Genomic DNA, 20485 nt, shown 5'->3' with positions numbered 1-20485 from the left:
AAGATGGCAGGATAATACATGGTAGACAAAGAGATGAGGATCGGTTTGCGAATACTCAAGTTGATTTTGATACCTTGACTTTGACCAAACACCCGTTTACTCTACCATCTGTAATTTTCTGCTTTTAAAGAAGAAAACTGATACCACAGCTTATTAAGTGAGGTGCACGTTTTTTCTTAGTTATCAGAAGTACGTGACTGATATGCTCAGTGTAGTGTATTTTATTTGATAATTCTCTTGACAGGTTTGTTCATGTCATTAATCAATTATCTTAAAATGCATTATAAAGATGGTCTTGTTAGTCAAGCAGATTTTTCAACAGGAAGTGTAATGTCTTGTTTCAGCCGTGGTGCAACTTCTGTATGCTGTATGATTTTTGAGAGGTAAGACAGAAGATGGGTAAAGTGTGAGATAAAAACAAGCTTAGTTGCTTTTTTCATATCCTTCACAACCTGATACGAGAATGCTTGTCAAATTAGATTTTAAAAAATCAGTATGAAATCCCCATTGTGCTTACAATACTATACATATTAACTAATGATATTCGAGATGTCATATAATTTTGAGGAAGAGCAAAATATAATCTAGGCTATGCGTGTCTTAAATTTGAAGTAAAATCAATGCCATTAATAAATAATATATCATGCTAAAAATTCTAAATTATCTTTTTCCAGTTCTGATTATGAGTGAGGTTGCAATAAATAAGTGCTCCAAAGAAGATGAGGAGCAACAGCAAGATGATGTCCAAGAGAAGTCATTATCAAATTCACAAAGAGCACAAATTGAGAGAAACAGGCAAAAGGCGCTTATGCTAAAACAGGCTCGCCTTATCCCTCACCCTTATGCTAAAATGTAAGTAAAGTATCATTCGGTAAGAGATCCAATTGTTTTATAATTTTCTTTTTTCAAATTCTAGCAGGAAGACTAATTATCATAGAATTTTGGGTAAGAGTTTGTTATATCAGAGACACATTTCTTCATTTTTACAGAAGAAACTACTTACGTAAAGGAGTTTCTCTAAGGTTTCCAACGTTCATCGACATATTTTCTTTCAACATGGAATCTATTTCACCTAGAAATCATGTATTTTTCAAGAGAAATATCTCACCGATGCACAAATGCCATTGCTTTCACTACGTGAACCGGAAGCTTCATACGTTTGATGACGTAACCCCCTGTCAGTGTTTCCAACTCCTTTTTTTAACTATGATTGCCTAACCTAACCTAACCTTATCGGAAATGGTTCATGGGGTTATCCGTGAATGGTTCGTGGGACTATCCGTCATCTACCTGTGCATAATGTACAATTTGAATTTGCACACGTGACAAACACGATAATAGGTATTCGGTGAAGAAGGTTGGAAACACTGCATATCTAAAATGCTAGTCAACCTCTACCCGCCATATTGTGTGTTACGGAAGCGAAAAAAAGGAATAACAAAAACTACTCTCTATGTGAAAAATTGTGTAAAAAGCATAATGGCACCTTGGACTATGTTCCGCAATACGCGATTGGTAAATACGAACCATGCAAAACACAAAATATCCGATTTTAATGTGTCTCCGATATAACGAACTGTTACCGAATTTTGGCAATCGTTGTCACACGAAATTTGAACCTTCCATAAAGTAATTAGCACTTTTTTTCTTGTATGTATGCATTGCTTGCATTATAGAATTATTTTCCTGTAGTTTACGGTTATTACAAGTATAAGAAAACAGTTTTTCTTTGTGACGTTTCAGGAGAACACACACTCCTTTCATCAGACATTTATTTTCATTAGACTAAAGATACAATTATAACAATGGTTAGTAATTTTTTAAACAAAAAGAATCCATTATATAATGGATGTTGTCAATGTTACATTGTTGTAATATTGCAACTTAACTGTGAAAAATAGCAGTCTGTTTTATTTTTATTTCAGATTTTTTTAAAATTATGAATCCCAAATACCATCAGGTAATTCAAATTCATCATTGTTTTCACAAAGTCTCTTGATGTTTTCTGTTACATTAAATTTTAAAGATGGTGGCTTACTCCATTTGTGAAAAAGAAAACTCCATACTGGATCTATGTTACCATTTTCATTATTTAATTTATTCCAGTGTTCTTCTGCAATGAACGAAGCTTCCCAGACATTCAACTCTGTGTTTCCCGTGAATCTTTTTAAAACCTTCTATTTTTAAACAAATGCTTCTCTTCGATGATATGAGTTGACAAACCTGTTCTTGGGTTTAGATTTATAATGTCCAAATCGTGTTCGTGCCATCTTATTGCCATTTTCCTTGCTGTTTGTCCCACATAATTCAAAGGATGTATTGTACACCAGTGGAAATTAATGTAGAAGTAAATTGGAACCTTAGTAGAATGCATTTTGGAACTTTATTTTAATGCTAAGAGAACCTAACCTAACTACGAAAGCATATATTGAACAAAATCTTAAATAATTGCTAGAACTCCTCAGTATGTGTTACCAGAAGTAATTCAAAATTGAACCATGTTAAATTGCATTCGTAGCATGATGAAATCACAATTAAAGAAAATGAGCCTGGGCCTATGATTCAAATAGATTTTGCTGTTATCAAATCAAGTGTGACAACTTTGATGCTGATCACATCACCCCCACTCATGACCGGATCAAGAAAGTGTGGGGCGTTACCCCCACACCCCCTATACGCCTTCATGGCATGGTGCTATGCACAGGGGAACATTTTTACACTTCACTTTGACAACTTACCTAATATATACATGCTGTATTTTGTCTTTTTGAATGATAAATGCACTATGTGTACATATGGGTACTTTGAATATGGGCGGTTCTCCAATGGCTTGGTGCATATAGTCTGTCATTATTTGATTATGAATACTCCATAATATAGGGTGTACAAGGTGAATCAGGTGATATTTTTCTAAAGGTATTTCTCTTTTATGAACAACACAAGGGTTGTAAGGGGTGACCTTCCACATAGTACACCCAACTGTCAACCTCACTTCCACCTAGTACACCATGGACTGCATTTTGCAGACAAATGAGGCTCTGGCGACTGGTATGGCCAATATAATTCTCTGTGTTGTCCTGAGACTCGTGACTGAGTCAAAATGTGCAATGCTATGAAATAAAATACTAATAATAAATATGTAAATATTTTAATATTGCCAGCCCTGCTAAATTTTCACATTTCATCTAGTGATTTATACGAGGGGCATCCATAAAGTAAGTTCCAATTATCAGGGACCTTGATTTTTTTGCGAACTTGATAACAGTGTAAAATGTTAATTTCTGCAAAGAGATGTCTGGACACATTTTTCACCCATTCAAAATAGTGAAATAACACGAATATAGTATAAAATGTGAATTGTTGGTATTCTTTGCCAATTTTAAAAACTACTTAAACCACAGAAAAATACCTTGTAATCTACCATTCTTGTATTTTTTAGGCTTATAGAAACAAAATGTGCCATATTTGTGTGTATAGAAGTGCAAGTTTTCCAACATTTTTTATCCAATAGAAAACTATAATGCATGTTATGCGTGGAAAAATTCTGATACACACATTAAATTACATATTTCCCATGATTTTTTAAGTTCTATCAGAACAATTTGAACCACAGAGCAAAGTGGCGATGTTCTGACAGGAGATCGAGTGCGTATCTACCGTCACACCGGAGCCGCATCATCAGTATTTGCAACGCGAGAAGTATTTTGTATTACCAAGCTAAGTGGTGTGATTTTGGCAGGGATTGAGTGCTCACCTACCGTCACAGGGGAGTCGTAACATCGGCATTTGTAGAGCGAGAAATAATGGAAAATAACTTCCTTAAAAATCGGTTCGAACATATCAAACTGTCACGAAAATACGTAGAGAATGTGACCTTTAATTAAAAATTATAGTTTAAAAGCACAATTGAAGTGTATGTTTTGGTATAATGGCTGGAAAATGTTCAAAAATAAGAACATGAATTTTGAAAAATATATCACTAAAAAGTAAGAGAAAGATAATGCGAATTTTTGGTGCTGTAATATGTTGGTATCTGTCATGTGAGATTGATTGATTGATTGATTGATTTAGAATTGGTGTGTGCGCCTCCAAGTATGGCCATTATGCACCCTTCAGTATATATTGGGGAAAATCCCCTTATCTAATACCCTTACCTTAAAATTAAAAAGGGTTTTGGAAAATAACTTTCCCCAAATAACTTCCAAGGTATCAAACTCTCACAAAAAGACATAGCCCATGAGACCTAAAATTTGAAACAGTACTTTAAAAACACCATGAAAGTATAAATTTACGTAGGTATATTCTCCATAAATGCACTAAAATGAAAATGTGATTTGGTGGGGGGGAATGACACCAATTTAGAAAAATCAAGATCCTACCGATTAGGCATAAATAAAACAAGAATATCAGTAGTAATTTATTTTACTTAGTTTATTTAGTTTATAATTGTCAGGGAAAATGTAAATTTTGTCCTAGAAAACCTGGAAAAGTCAGGAATTTCATTTCTGCTTGTTTGTAGCAACCCTGAAGAAAGGGAAAGAAACAAAATATATGTACTGATGGAGTGAAGCTCGTACAAAAGGAAATGTAATATGTAAACTAAACACACCTAAATTTTTCTTGATATAAAATTCAATAATTTTTATAGGCAAAAATAGCAAATATTTTGTGTAGAAAAATATACAAAATACTAATCATGGTGAACCGTAAATAGTGTCATTATCATTAAACTGTAAATAAACATGGCAGCTGATATTTTGCAAACTACCATTAAAAAAATTGCCCAAATACAACTACAAAGACCATAAGAAATATTTTAAGTTAAAATTGTAGATTACATCCAGAATGTTTTCTTTTCACTGTAAAATAAAAAAGTTAATGAAATTATTAGTTTCATTAACTCACTCAACAAACATTACCATAGTAGGTTCATATGTACAGTATCAGAAACAGAAAAATATACATATCCACTCTGGGGTGTATCCTGGATTTTCATAAAGGACATGCTGTTTCACGCCAATGTTTTAAAAATCTATATTAATCCATTAACATCCAAATTATAGGAGAGACAGAAAGAAGCTCCTTTTGGTGTATTTGAGGACAATTAAATTTACTCTTATACAAAAATTAAAAAATAGGGTAATATCAGATAGAAAACGCAAGTAATGTTTTGTACTGTTCTTTGTAAATCCAGTTTGTTTTCATGCTTAATACGTTTAAAACTTTGCATTTAAAATTTATTTAATAATATGTTGTAAATTGCCATCACGCCACATTCAGTTCAAATTATTAACAATACTGCAGAAGATACGAAAAACACAAATATATTTTTTAAAGATCTAGGTGTTATCATAGATGAAAAACTAAACTTTAAGGAACACATCACAACTACAACTAAAAGTGCAATGCGCCTCTTAGGCCTCCTCTACAGATTCACTGAAATTGATACTCCAACTTCTCTTAGCCTATTTTTCAAATCATTCATTTTTCCGATCCTTGAATACTGCTCTCCAGTCTGAGGCATGGCTTCCAATACAAATCTTTCTAGTATGGATTCCGTCCTCAGCTTCTTTACCGCCATTCCTTCTCTGCGTCATATTCAGAACCCTGACGTCCTGACTACTTTGAGCATTCAGTTATTGCAGACCTGACACGATATGAAATTTTTCTATAAAATCGTCAATGGAAAACGAAGATCTGAATTTCTACTTACAGAATTCAATTTCAGAGTTCCCTCTTGATCGACCCGAAACACTCAATTGTTCCACAACTCTACCGCTGGCTTTCCCTTATACAGTGCTCTCTGTTCCACAGGCTGTCCCAATTCTATAATAAACTACCCACAAGCATCGACATTTTTGCCCCTTGAAAGTATTTTCCGATCTCCTCTAAGAATGAATATGTAAATCTTTTATTTGTTTCACTGTTTATGTCTTATCATGTTTGTATTTAACTTTTTTTAGTTTTTACCTAAAACCATCTTGACTTGTTTTTGTTGATTTATTAGTTTTCAGTGTAAAATGGCCCTACAAGTGCTGTATCTGAAACTTGGAATAAATAAATAAATAAATAAAAGAACACTCCTATTAACATAACAGCAAAAATGGTGGCAAAAATGAAGAAGGTAATGTGTCAAAAAAATATGATACCATAGGTCCTCATATGACGATGCTGGGTGTTAATGGGTTGAGAAGTAGGAGATAGCATTATAGAGGGTGATTCTTTATGTAGTTTACAACTTTAATAATTTATAATTATTTATTGGAACCACATACAGACTTGGTTTATATGTTATTATGCAACAAAACAGTTCAAGTTTTTTATTAGAAATCTGTCATGGTTCAATGTTCAATGTGTGCATACTTGCTCATACAGTGCTTCACCAGAACTATCTGCACTTATCTCAGAAAAACCTATGAATATGTGTTAAGACTCCTATACTGATTTTTTCATTGATTCTATTTGCAGTGCTACAGAATCTGTAGAGAAGAGTGTCATTCGAGTCCAAGGAAATAAATTTATAGACACTGGTGGAGGATTTCTTTTAGAAGAAAAGTATCTGGAAGAACAACAAAATGAACAGGTAGCTAATAAATGTGAACGTAAACCTTAAACTGTAGGCCCCCGTATAAGTAAAAACCTGCTTTTTATTAGTATAAAACCGGTTGTATGCACTCTGAAATAGCTAAAGAACAAGTTCAGAAGATCATACCATCAAACTGTTATAAAACACCAATAAATCTTGCACACCTAATGATAATTTCACTTCCATTTTGGTTACATAAGATTTTCAGTCCTTGGTGTTTGATTTACTATATTTTATAATACATTTATGGAATGGTAGGGAGTGTCCCGTCTGCTGCTATTGTGGAATATTGTGTTGGATGCTATATTAATTTGCACGAAGCCTTGTGGTTGTTCTGCATGAGACTAAGGTAACAGACGTACTTTACTTCACAATAACATTTCCATGAGCTAAAAACAACTGAAAACGTTCATAAACAACATAATCTTAATAAAGCATGCAAAATATTTCACTTTCGCATGGGGGTACAGAGAGTCAAGGGTACCAATTTTTTATTGAAGATGCTACAGGACCAAAATGGTAAGATATTTTCTGAAGAATATTAATTCATTCGCCTCAGTAATTAATTTCAATTTTGTTTGTTCATGCAAAAAAAAAGATATATTCAGGAAATTATTTCACAAAGTATATCAGAAGCTACTACACAGCTTTTGGTGTGAGTGAGGTCAGGTTCAGTCTCAGTGAGAACACAAGTGTATCGTGAAACAATTGAGGGACCTACTTGAAAATACAGTATTTGAGTTCAACAATGCCAGGTAAGGGTTCTGTCACAGTTCAATGTGCTGACCACACACAGCCCAATTAACAAGAAACACTTGCAGTGCCCCAGGGAGCTTTGAGACTGAATTGTCACGTGCCACGTGGGTATGAACCTTCAAAAATAAATGCAAGCCTTCATACCGAAGTGGCACAAGTTGCATTTGTTGCTTGTCAATTGTGTGTCATTCAGAGTGGACCATTTTCTCAATATCATGAATCATGTCACCTCAGTCTGTTGGTAGTGCATGCACGCTGATTGATTTTGTATAGACTGTATGGGGCCATTTCACTTGTCACTTCAGTGAAAGCTCCCTGAAGCAATGTTATCCCAATGTTGGTTCTAGATGTATTGGATTAGTTAGCAATTTTACCAATATGCTACTGTTGTCCAATATCAATAAACTAATTGGTTCCTTCCGTGATATTTATCCTTGGGTACTAAGGTTTATATTCCATATTTGATTTTTGTGTTACTAGTTCTCAAATTGAATTGATTTATGCAAAGTAAAGAAGTTTATGTGCAAGTAAGCTACACACACAACTAATGCATTTCTTACACTCACCGTAGGTTAAACTCAAGGAAGTACCCGCACCAATTATTCAACCAGACAGACCAACATGCGAAGAGTGTCAGGAAGAATTTCCAGATTCGTTTCTCTTCCAGAATTATAACTACCCAGTGTGTGACAATTGTAGGTATGTACCAAGCTCTTCCTTATTTTAAGTGGCAATGGCTATGATTGTATTGGAGACAGTATACAGAAAAAATAACTGCAGGCTTCACTGCGTAATTTCAAGTGCTGAAAATGATCTTACTTCTATATAATCTAAACCCTGTGTTAAGCACGTCATTTTCTGTAACATACTTAAGCACATGGGTGACCCAACCCTTTAACTATCTTTAAGGTATGAAGTACACTGTGCTGAATGTTCTTTCGTTGTCTTCCTTCTAAGACCAACTGTAATTTTCTGCTGCATTTTCGTACAGACGTAATAAAATCAGCATCAGTCGCATGCTTAGGGGACAGTTGTCCTTCACCTGCCTCAATACGTAACAATGAAGCAGTGCCGTGATCACTTTCGTCACTAACACATACCTATGTGCCCTCCCCTTCCTCACAAACAGACTTCTGCAATAAATCTTAATCTGCTGTATGCTGTCTTTTTTATGCTTTGATATTTTCTTGTTACGTATTTAGGCACTTGGGGGACAACAATACTCCAATCATGCGACCGACGTTAACTTTATAATATTGCGTGGCTTAGAAGTGCAACAGAACAACACAGCTGAACCTAGAACAAAGACAAAGAAAGAATGTTCAGCTACACAAAAGAACCCATGTGCAGTGTAGTTCATAGTGTTGCAATCTCTAAATGAGTATCGATGGAGGAGACTGCTATTTCACATCCCTAACGGAGGGTTAGTAGGCACAACACAAGAATTTCCAACTACATTTTTAATGACTTATTTAAGAAAACTGATTCCCATGGAATGGATTTCGTTCCCTTCTGATGTGATCTTGCAATTGCAGATGATGTGAACAAGAAGGATATGAAATATTGAACCTGGTGGTTAAATTTCTGTGCATACATGATTTTATTTTCCCTTGGGCAGAGGGGGAAGGGATATTAGGAATTCACAGAAGGAAAAAAATGATGTTTTCTTTCTCTCCTGATCAAACATATCAAGTTGCTGGATTCGTAAAGTTGTTTTGTAATCAATGTAAGATAAGTTACTTTGTACTATTTTCTGTAGTACCATTAAAATAATCAAACTTCCAAATTTGTCCCATTATTGGTATATGCAATAGGAAAAGTAAAATCTGAGTAGGAGGAACATTATTATTAATTTTAGAAGTTATTTTTGGAAACATTATAATAGAAATATACTGATATGAAATTACCAATACCTTACCTTACCAATTGGCTCTACAGCTCTGGGTGAGCTTTGGCCTCCTGCACTATCAGCCTCCAAGCATTTCGGTCCAATATCTTCTCCCTCCATCCATGGACTCCGATTCTTTGTAGATCTTGTACGACACTATCCCGCCATCTTAGTTTGGGTCTGCCTCTTCTTCTTGTGGAGTACATTCTCTCATACATGATTCTTCGCGGCATTCTATCCTTATTCATACGTTCTATATGACCCATCCAACTAATTCTTCTGGCTTTAATAAATCTTACTATATCCTTTTGGTTTATGATGGAATTTATCTCTTCATTGTTTCGACTTCTCCAGAAATCTCCATCCTTGATTGGTCCATATATTTTTCTGATTATTCTTCTTTCAGTTTTCCTTAATTGCTGTTCGTCTTCTACACTCATTGTCCATACCTCAGCACTGTAAGTTATTACCGGTCTAATAAGTGTTTTGTAAATCAATAGTTTGGTATATCTGCTAATTAACTTGCTTTTTAGTAATTGTATGTTGGCATAATATGCTTTGTTCCCTGCATTTATTCTTTCTCTAATTGCATCGTGCATGTTATTTTGGTCATTTATCGTCATTCCAAGATACTTGAAGTTTGTAACCACTTCAAATTTCTTGTCATCTATTGTAAATTGGTGGTAACGTTTTCCATCTTGCTTTGGAGTCAGCAGTAGGAATTTGGTTTTATTCATGTTTGTCTGTAGCCCAATTTTATTTGCTTCTTCTTCTAATATCCTGTATGTTCTCTTTAATTCTTCTTCTGTTCTGGATATTATAACTACGTCGTCGGCATATGCGTTAATTTGGCTGAGTTTCGTAAATATTGTTCCTCTTTTGTCTATTTTGCTTATTATTGCATGTAGTGCTATGTTAAATAAGCATGCAGATAGTCCATCTCCTTGTTTTACACCTGTGTTATATTCTGTTAGTTCACCCATATCGCTCCATATTTTGACTTTAAAATATGTGCGTTGCAGTGTCATGTTTGTTAATCTAATCAATTTATTAGGTATTTGTAATTCTGCCATAATTTGTATTAATTTATGTCTTTTAATACTATCAAAAGCACTATGAAAGTCTATGAATAACATGTAGAGATTTATATTATGTTCATAATGTTTTTCCATTATTTGTCTTATTGTGAATAATTAATCTATTGTGCTTCTTCCTTGTCTAAAGCCTGCTTGGTATTTTCCTATTATGTTTTCTGTTATTGCTGTTAATCTTGTATGTATGATGCTGGTCAATATTTTGTAAGTTGTATTAAGTAACATGATTCCTCTATAATTACTACATTCTGTTTTGTCACCTTTCTTGTGTATTGGGCACAATATTCCATTATTCCATGCTTCTGGTATGTGTTCTTCTTGCCAGATTTGTTTTATCATTTTGTATATTTCTTTATTTCTTGTATCATATTTGGTCCAGAATATTTTAATATTTCTGCTGTTATTTCATCTTCTCAAAAAAGTAAAAAAGTAAAGTGTTCCCCTGTGCTTAGCACCATGCCATGAAGGCATATAGGGGTGTGGGGGTAATGCCCCACACTTTCTTGATCCGGTCGTGAGTGGGGGTGATGTGATCAGCACCATGCCCCTGACCACCTTTACCCCCCAGGTTTCTCCAGGTACCCATGTTATTCGATGCTGGGTGGGTGCCGGGGCCGCTTCCATCGTTAGAAAAGTTCCCGGATTTGAACCGGCCGGGGATCGAACCTGGGACCTTTAGCATGGAAGTCAGATGCGTTACCGACTGAGCCACATTTGCTACACGTGCCTTGAACTCAGGCGCTCTTCCAAAGTTTTTAGACTGACTAGCCTGACACAATTTGTAAAGAAACTCACTCTCTTCATGATTGATAACAAACACCAGCTTCAGATCATGAACTTCCATTAATCTCGTAACTTCTATCCCCGATTCATATCTATCAGGCGGGATGGTGTACTTCAACAGTCTGTTCATACGTCCGGGAAGGACATGTCAATCGCCCCGAGAAAGTCGACTCGCTGCCTGAAGAACTGGAAACGATCTGTCTGTGGCATCTTTTCTTTACATGTGTACGGTTTCGTTGCCCCGAAGAGACCTCAGAACGACCAGGAGACAGTAACCTTCGAAAAGATGCACCTAGCTGGTCCACCCGCGGTAAGTCTGGTTCACCGGAGAGTGGCAACTTGCTTAAAGTGGTTCGTCACAATGATGATTCCGTTGATAAGCAGATGAGCGTCCGGAGGATTGAAGCTAGCTACCATAAATGGGCTACATCGCTAGAGAAAATCTCGAACCAATGCTACGCGTGGTGGGATGACTCCGCGGATGGCTGAAATAGATTCTGAATTCATAAGTTAAAACGTAAGTTCTGTGTTTTTCTGTCTATTTACTGCAAATCTCAGGACTTACGGGAGCGTGGGCCATACACAATTGCTTCACTCTATAAGGCAATTGGCCGATTATGAGGTTTACCACCTCCTGCTCTGTGTAGTTGTCTCATGTTGCTCATTCTCAATTTGTATTGAGATAAATATATTCTTATGACTATTAATAAAATCCAGGAAAAGATTACTGAAAATGCTAATAACCTAGAATCTAGAATGCGGGAACATTCTGATAGCTTGGAGGCTAAGTTACATGAGAACTCTAGGAGGTTAGAGGATAAACTCCAGGAAAATATGAATATCTGGGAGAATGGAGCAAATCTCGACCAGGTGCGGGATTTTACCCCACGCCTGGCATAGAAACGTCCCCTTCTGATGTCGGGCGGTCTCGGATAGAACTGGGGCCTGCAGAAAATATTTCCCAGTCTGTAAATAATGATCTGAAGCTGGTGTTTGTTATCAATCATGAAGAGAGTGAGTTTCTTTACAAATTGTTCAGGCTAGTCAGTCTAAAAACTTTGGCAGAGCGCCTGAGTTCAAGGCACGTGTAGCAAATGTTGATATAACTTGTATAGTGGACACTGCATCTGAAATATCTGTTCTGAGTCTAGAGATTTGGAAGAAAATAAAGCAAAATTTGCCAGGGGCCATGTTACAAGCTACTCCAGAGGTGCGACTTATTGATTTCGCTGGAAAAAGTCGAACTCGAGTTGTGGGAAAGCGCAGAATCGTGCTGGAAATTGCTGAGAACACCATACCTTTAGAAATTTTTGTTGTGAAGGATTTGCCTTCAGACTTATTATTGGGTTATTCGTTCCTGCAGAAATATGAAGCAGAGATCAATCTCAAGCATAAAAAGTTATATTTAATGGTGGATGGAGAGCCATTATCTCCCCGTCTCTCCTTTTACATCCTATCTCTTTGGGTTGATATCCTTTATTTATTCTCTTTATTGCTGCATAGTACTTTCTAATCTCTGACTGTTGACTAAGTTGTTCTATTTCTTGGATATTCTTTCTTATCCATTCTTTTTTCTTTTTCTTACATAAATTATTTGCCTGTTGCCTTAATTCTTTGTATTTGTTACAACTGCTTCTTGTTTCTCTTTGCAGCATCTTCATTCTTGCAACATTTTTTTGGTTAATTATTTGCTGACATTCTTCATCAAACCACTCTTTCTTCCTTGATGTTTTCTCTTTGCCTATTACTTCTTCTTCAGCTTCTGTTAACACTTTTTTAATTCTTTTCCACTTCCCTTCTATTGTTTCTTCTTGAGTATTTTGTTGTAACTTATTTTTAATTGCTGTTTGGTAAGTCACCTTGTTTTCTTGGTTGTCAAGTTTTGTATAATTCCATTTTGTTCTTCGTATGTTCTGTTTGATTGGGTTATTGCTTAATCTTGCTCTTAGTTTAATTTTTACCAGAAAATGGTCTGAATCACAGTTTGGTCCTCTTTGGCTTATTACATCTATAATTGTTGAGGAGTGTCTCTTATCTATTAAAACATGATCTATTTGATTTACTGTTTCATCCTCTGGTGATTTCCATGTGCCCAAATGTATCTTCTTATGTGGAAAGAAGGTGCTTTTAATTACCAACCTATTTCTTATTGCGAATTGTGTTAGAAGTAGGCCATTTTCATTACTGTTTTTGTGTAGGGAATGGTTACCAATTATGTCTGTGTCACTATTTCTCACTCCTATTTTTGCGTTGTAATCACCTGCAATTATTATGATGTCATATCTTGCTATTTTTTCTATTGTTCTTTCTATTTGATCATAGAATTGTTCTTTTTCTAGATCTTCTTTTTCATTGGTTGGAGCATATACCGACAGTATACTAATATTTTGGAATCTACCCATGATTCTTATTTTGCATATCCTCTCATTGATTGGTTCGAATGATAGAACTCTTTCTCTTAGGTTTTTTGTTATTATAAACCCTGTTCCATATTGTCCTGTTTTCTCGTTTGTTCCGCTATAGTATACGCTGTAATCTTTTTTGTCTATTTTACCATGTCCTTGCCATCTGATCTCTTGTAGTGCTACAATATCAATTTTGCGTTGTGTGATTACATTGGCTATTTCTTGCATTTTACCTGGTATTAACATTGTTCAGACGTTCCATGTTGCTATGGACCAATCATGTACCTTGTTCTTGCCTGGTTCGTCATCTGTGTTTCCCATCCTTATCCGAGGCTGATGTGCAGGTTTCTTAACAAGTTGCTTTTTTACGAGGTTAGGTTGTCAGCTTAACGCTCAACCATTTTAACCCTTGGAGGGGTTTTTCTGTTGGGGTTTACTCCCCTAGATGGTCGCCTACCAGGGCTATGGGGCCATCTCCCCATGTCATTTGATTCGGGTTTCCGTCCCTTAGACCAGTTGCTTTCACTACAGCTCTTGAGCCTGATGTTTTCTTTCTCTCCTGATCAAACATATCAAGTTGCTGGATTCGTAAAGTTGTTTTGTAATCAATGTAAGATAAGTTACTTTGTACTATTTTCTGTAGTACCATTAAAATGATCAAACTTCCAAATTTGTCCCATTATTGGTATATGCAATAGGAAAAGTAAAATCTGAGTAGGAGGAACATTATTATTAATTTTAGAAGTTATTTTTGGAAACATTATAATAGAAATATACTGATATGAAATTACCAATACTGATATATTATCTGTATAAAATTTAATTACATGCCAATAACTGATCTTACACAGCTGAATGATTGATTCACTTCATGTCTAGGACCATAACCACAATGATTTTTGTTCCTTTACAAAAGCGAAAATGTGTTTAGCAAGAGCAAAGAATGACCGGTTTAACTCCTCCTTTACACTCCATACAGGGCATTCACTGCATTTTCCCATTTTTAACATCCTTATAACAATTAACCATGTATGTTTTCATTCCAGGGATAATGATGATAAGCATCAACTAATAACGAAAACAGAAGCTAAAAATGAATATCTTTTAAAGGATTGTGATCTGGAAATGAGGGAACCACCACTAAAGTTTATTATCAGAAAAAATCCTCATAATTCCCACTGGGGAGACATGAAACTTTATCTATTACTTCAGGTTGGTGCTCTTGACATTACAGATGTAATTTTATTATTATCGTGAAAGTAAAATTGAATGCTACTGATAACATACATATTTTTTTTATTCTTATTGAAAGAATACATGCACCCTATTACATATTATTGCACGATTTTATGCATGTGACTATTTTTTAAGCCCATGTTGTTCTGTGGTGCTAAAAATAATGTTAATTTCTTCGGTACATATAATTTCTGTCACCCATCACAAGATGAGGAGAGAAGGAGAGCAAGGAACAGATTGCTTAGGTTTAAGTGGGCAGCTTATTTCCTTATGACTCTTGAATTTCTGCAATTTTGCTTTTATCCTTAAATCTTTGATCAGTATACCAGAGCAATTGTTCCTTGTTTTTACAATTTTCCTTTTTTTTATGGGATTTAACATGTTACAATCATATGGTTTGTACATGCATTTGTTGTGTTGTTTTTTGTTCATTATGTAACATGCACTATTGTTGATTTCTCATTCTTTTATTTGAAAAATCATTAATATTTCTCTTAATGCGATCATGAAAATTATATAATACTTTATTTCAAGTTCAGGTGGGAATTGTTTACAGTATTAGCATTGTAGGTTGTTGCAACGCTGTTTCTCCATAGACTGTAGTTTATTTTTATGTACATATTTAAAGCTCAGCTGGACCTTTAGCCAACACAACAGCTTTGTTGAATTTTCTTCTCCTTTCAAAAAACTGCTATGATATTCCAAAATCCGAAAAAATTACATCTGCTTACAGTTCTTTCTAGAGCATTCACATAAATCTTCATGTGGTTTAGTTTCGCTATTGTTTAGATCAGTGGTTCCCAAACGTTTTTGTTTCATCGCACCCTTACTGTTTTAAGATTTTTCCACGGCACCCAAGTCAGAATGTAGATCTAGCTAACATGTGCATGATAAGGTTGCTTGCCTTAGGTTAAAAAATAAACATATTATAAATTCAGAAATATTTTATATGTAAAAAGACTAAAACCATGTGAAGACTAACAAGTAAGTGTCCTTTCAGTGAAAATATTGGAACATTTCACAGTGCCCCTGAAAGTCAGCCATGGAGTTCCAGGGTGCTGCGGCACGCAGTTTGGGAACAATTGGTTTAGATATTGTCAATCAATTTTTATCATTATCAATTGATAATATCTAGAGAATAGTGAAAGCAAACCACATGAAGATTTTTGTGAATGCTTTAGAAGGAATTCTAAGCAGATAAAACTTTTCGGATTTTGGAATATCATAGTGGGTTTTTGAAATGAGAGAGAAATTAAATAAAAAGCTGCCCTCGCATTGGCCAAATGTCAAGCTAAGCCTTAACTGTGTTACAATAGGAAAATACTTGATGGTATTTTTTTATTTTTTTTCATACAGATAGAAAAGCGAGCATTAGAAGTTTGGGGTTCAGAAGAGAAACTTTTAGAGGAGAGAGAACAAAGAGAAGAAAAGAGAGAGAAATCCAAAATTAAGAAATATAATAAACAGGTCAAAGGTAATAAAATATGTCAATTAGTACAATTTATTTTCCAAAAGCAGTATAGAGTAACAAATAGAATGAAGTTAAATGTTCCTCATGTAGACTGACACCTGCTGTGATGTAGTGTTCTTACACATGTTGCAGAATGTTAATATTTCCACACACTTACCTATCTCTGGTGGCATGATGTACATGTGGGCGCGTGCAATGCCGAACTGTTGGATCCAGATGATAGGTTCAAATAACCTTGAGCTTTATAGCCATCTACAGGGAAATAGCTCATCAATGTGATGACCTTGTGTGACAACGGTGCATATTAAAATACATTTTTTGAGGACAAAATATTCCTTTCCACAATAGTCAGGGGTTTACACAAGACTTTGGCTGTTTTATTGTTCCTTGGGAGCTGCTGTAATCCCGTTAGTAGGTTCTGGCTGCCATGCCGGGGACATGGGTTTGATTTCCCAGGTGGATAATCTAAGATCGGAATATTTCTGGCCTTGTCCATGTGTAAACTGGCTCTGGGGTTCACCCATCCTCAAATCACATCACCTTCAAAAATGGCTGAAATGGAGAATGTGAACTTCACCTTATTGGTCTTTTATCTCAAGAAGCAATGGAAATGATGGAGAGGAAGACCTACTAATATGCAGAACATTACTTACATTCAGGCTGCACTCCTAAACTGCAGTCTCATGATTGGAATTGGAAACTAGTAATGATATAATTTAACTACAGAAACCACCATCTTTCCACACCGAAAGAAACTAGGTATGAAATGACACTTGGCAATTGGAAGGCTTGTAATACAATCATTTATCATTTGAGGGCCAAACATTACAAATGAAACCCTCATCTCTCTTCCTCGAAGCCCATGTTAAGCATCAAACTGTTTATGTAGATTATATTTAGGTGTCAGTATCACAAGGTAAGAGTTGACATTTTATGACCAATACTGGCATGTACTTTTTCAGAGTCCAGCTATCTCATGGGGTCTATTCTTGTGTGAAATTGTGAATAGTTTAAATTATTTCAATTATCCAATTCTTGGCAAATGTTATCACTCTCACTCATATTGTTAATACAGAATAAAAGATGTAGTGGAAGCAATCAACAATCGCTTCAGTTCACCAAACAAGGATCTTCATCAGGAAAATTATAGGTAAGTAGGAATGGAGACAATGTAGATTATGTGAGAAAATTACACCCGCCACAAAATGACTTCGGACCTCATAACAAAAGCACAAAAAATACAGAAAATTCATGTGAAAAGCTATTATTAAGCTATTAGATACAGCAAAAAAATGCATACATTAGTACGAAGTCATGTTGCCTTTACTTTTGAGAACCATTTGGATGCGCTTTGCTATGGAATCACTAAGACTTCGGTCTGTAGGTTCTGAATCTTCTTCTTTCCCAGGAATTGCTTCATACGATGCCAACAATTTTCAATTGGGTTGAGATCGGGGCTATTCCCAGGCCACTCTAACATCTTTATCTGTTGTTCCTCAAGCAATTTCCTTACCTTCTTAGCCATGTGACAAGGAGCATTATCATGCATGAAAAGATCACTCGTGGATCTGAAGCGTATCCACTAAATGATCCTTAAGAACGTTGATATATCGGTGTGCGTTCATCATCATGTTTTGTGGTAAGAAATATAAACCTGCCCTACCCTTTTCACCTGAAAAACACCCCCACACCATTACAGATTGGGAGTGCCTAATGGTCGGAACAATATACTTTGGGTCATGTCGATCTGAAGATGATGGACGTCGAACCTTAGCAGCTCCCATTCCGAACACTTGGAATGAGCTTTCATCGGAAAACATGACTTTCCTCCACTGTGCTAGTGTCCAGTGTGCATATTTCTTTGCAAAAGCAAGACGGTCTTTCTTCATGCGAACGGTGAGTAGTGGCTTCTTAGCAGCAGTACGACATGGCAAATCCAAGTCTTTCTGTAAATGGTGCTGGATCGTGTGAACACTAACGTTTTCCAGCAGACTCGGGTGCATTTCTTTAAGTTCTGACGCTGTCAGTCGAGGGTTTTCTTTATTTCTGCCACTAGAAGAGTGTCTGTAGATTTGGTTGTTTTTCTTTGCCTCCCACCACTGAATTTGTGCTTTGGAATGACAGTCGGAGGCAGTCCTCCGGCAACTTCCAGTACCTTCATTATGGTTGATTTTGCGCAACCTGTTTGTTTACATATCGTCTTTATCGGAACGTTTTCACTTCGCCATGCAATAATGCTGGCTTTTTCCACACTACTACAGTACTTTCCCGGCATATCACATATACACCTGTACAGTAGTCAAATATCCAACACAAAGTGCCCCTCAAGAAAACACAGCAATTTATCACACACACTACAGCAGAAAGTCACCCTTGCTGTGTCAACTAACAATACAACATGAAATGAACTCACTTATCAACAGTAATACACTGTTACCAGATACGTTCATGCAGAAACAATTCAGTGTTCGAAACAAAACAACACTAAATACAAGGCTACAAAGTGATAGACTGCTTACTATGGCAGATTTCACATGAGGTCCGAAGTCATTTTGCAGCGGGTGTATGAGAAAAAACAGATCCATTCTTCCTACCTTTTAACAGCTGATTTTAATCTTCCTGGTGAAGGTCCTAGTTTGCAGGATTGAAATGTTGATTGCTTTTGTTCTGTTTTATTAAATTTTCAAGTATTGGTAACAGAGGGATCAATGAGAGTGGTTGCATTGGTAATTGCTGAATCCAAATTGTACTGTTTTGTAGAATTAATCCATGAACCGCATTTCTTCGAATACAGTGACCACCAGTAATAAATAACTTACAAGCAGTTAGGAATGACCAGTTTTGAGTTCCAGCTTTTGCATATTGAAATAAATTCATAGCTCTTTGTTCATAGCGTTTACGGTATTTATATTTCCCTTCATAGTTTGCTTTTTATTTTGCAGCACTTCGAATGTCAGTAAGGAGTAGTTTGTATGATAGAACTACTTCCTCCCACCAACATGAATTTGGTGCTGAAGAATATAATGAAGATGATGATAATTACAGACGTAAGTGCAAAACATGTGGTTTTATTGAATCATATGAAAAGATGTGATTATATTTTTTTACTGTACAATAAGTGTATTATTTCCATGTAGTATAGGTCTGTAAATTTTGTACAAATATAATAATGTGTAATTGTATAAGTGGAAGTGATTTGTAATGAATTCTTTTTTTGTTTTTCAATAAAATGGTTTTGTAAATAATATCAGTATTACCTTCTTTATAAGTGCATCCCAATACTACTGCACGTTGCTTTGTTTGCAATACGGAATGATCATTCAACAGTATAGGGGAGGAAATAACAATCTACATTGATGAAACAATACCACAATAACTCAACTCTGCAACAGTACACTACACATAATATTTTTAATATTAAAAGTGCCCTTTTTATTTCACATGAATGTTGAAGTTTACCTTCACACACATAATTAACCTTTAGACATTGGCAGCATCTTCACCTGTAAAGCGCCTCGAGCCTGGAGGTTTCCAAGTATGCCCCACAAAAACATTTGTAGAAGAAAAAATATTTCCTGTAGATATATACTGCTGGACAAAGAAAACTGGACACCTTAATATTTGACATCTGAATTGCAATGACAGCTCGCAGGTATATTACAGAATGTTTGGCAGATCATGTGGTACCATATGCACCATTCATAGGCTTGGACTTTGTTTATGCATTCGTACTTAATTCAGTTTCTGCAACATTTAGTTAGCTATTATCGACCCATTGCATTATCACAAAAAAATGCAAGTGTCCGGTTTATTTTGTCCAGCAGTCTTATATTTCTCTCTCTCTCTCTCTCTCTCTCTCTCTCTCTCTCTCTCTCTCTCTATCTCTCTATCTCTATCTATCTATCTCTATCTATTTTTGGAAGGGAAATTTTGATTGTTCATTTCAGAAGAGAATTAAAATATGAAACAAATTTAAAAATCCTATCTGGAGGGCCCCAGTGAACCTGAAATAAACCAGATATGAAAAAAAAATCTACAATGTACTGTTAGGGTCCTACCACTATGCATAGTTCAATAGTTTCTTCCAAAAAACAATTGAATGTTACCCAATACAATTACATAATAATAAAAAACATATCTGCCAATAAGTACCACAGTCTAGCAGTATGTACGTTAAAAATAGTGATGTGCCGAAGCCGATTACAGATGTATGAAAATCGGCCGAAATTGACACATCGGTATCGGAATCGGCAAAAATCCGATATT

General features: G+C 35.6%; 1 protein-coding gene across 5 annotated transcripts; it reads left to right on the top strand.

Moving 5' to 3' along the window:
• The first annotated feature begins 18 nt into the window (after positions 1-18).
• Xpac (DNA repair protein complementing XP-A cells homolog Xpac) lies at positions 19-19453 on the top strand. 5 transcript variants are annotated; one of them, XM_083130776.1, is made up of 7 exons: positions 19-157; positions 675-852; positions 6469-6583; positions 7914-8041; positions 14559-14724; positions 16105-16222; positions 19162-19453. In XM_083130776.1, the coding sequence occupies exons 2-7, from the start codon at positions 683-685 to the stop codon at positions 19311-19313; spliced, it is 849 nt and encodes a 282-aa protein (XP_082986902.1). In that variant the 5' UTR covers positions 19-157; positions 675-682; the 3' UTR covers positions 19314-19453. The 5 variants fall into 5 exon arrangements, with proteins under 5 accessions (XP_082986902.1, XP_082986901.1, XP_082986900.1 ...); XM_083130775.1 differs by having other exon boundaries at positions 19-162; XM_083130774.1 differs by having other exon boundaries at positions 19-189.
• Positions 19454-20485: the final 1032 nt, after the last annotated feature.

This window comes from Lepisma saccharinum, chromosome 11 (assembly GCF_977018435.1).
Source record: "Lepisma saccharinum chromosome 11, izLepSacc3.1, whole genome shotgun sequence".
Classification (NCBI taxonomy): domain Eukaryota; kingdom Metazoa; phylum Arthropoda; class Insecta; order Zygentoma; family Lepismatidae; genus Lepisma; species Lepisma saccharinum.
The sequence above is the reverse complement of the archived record's forward strand: the minus strand, read 5'-3'. Positions and strand labels throughout refer to the sequence as shown.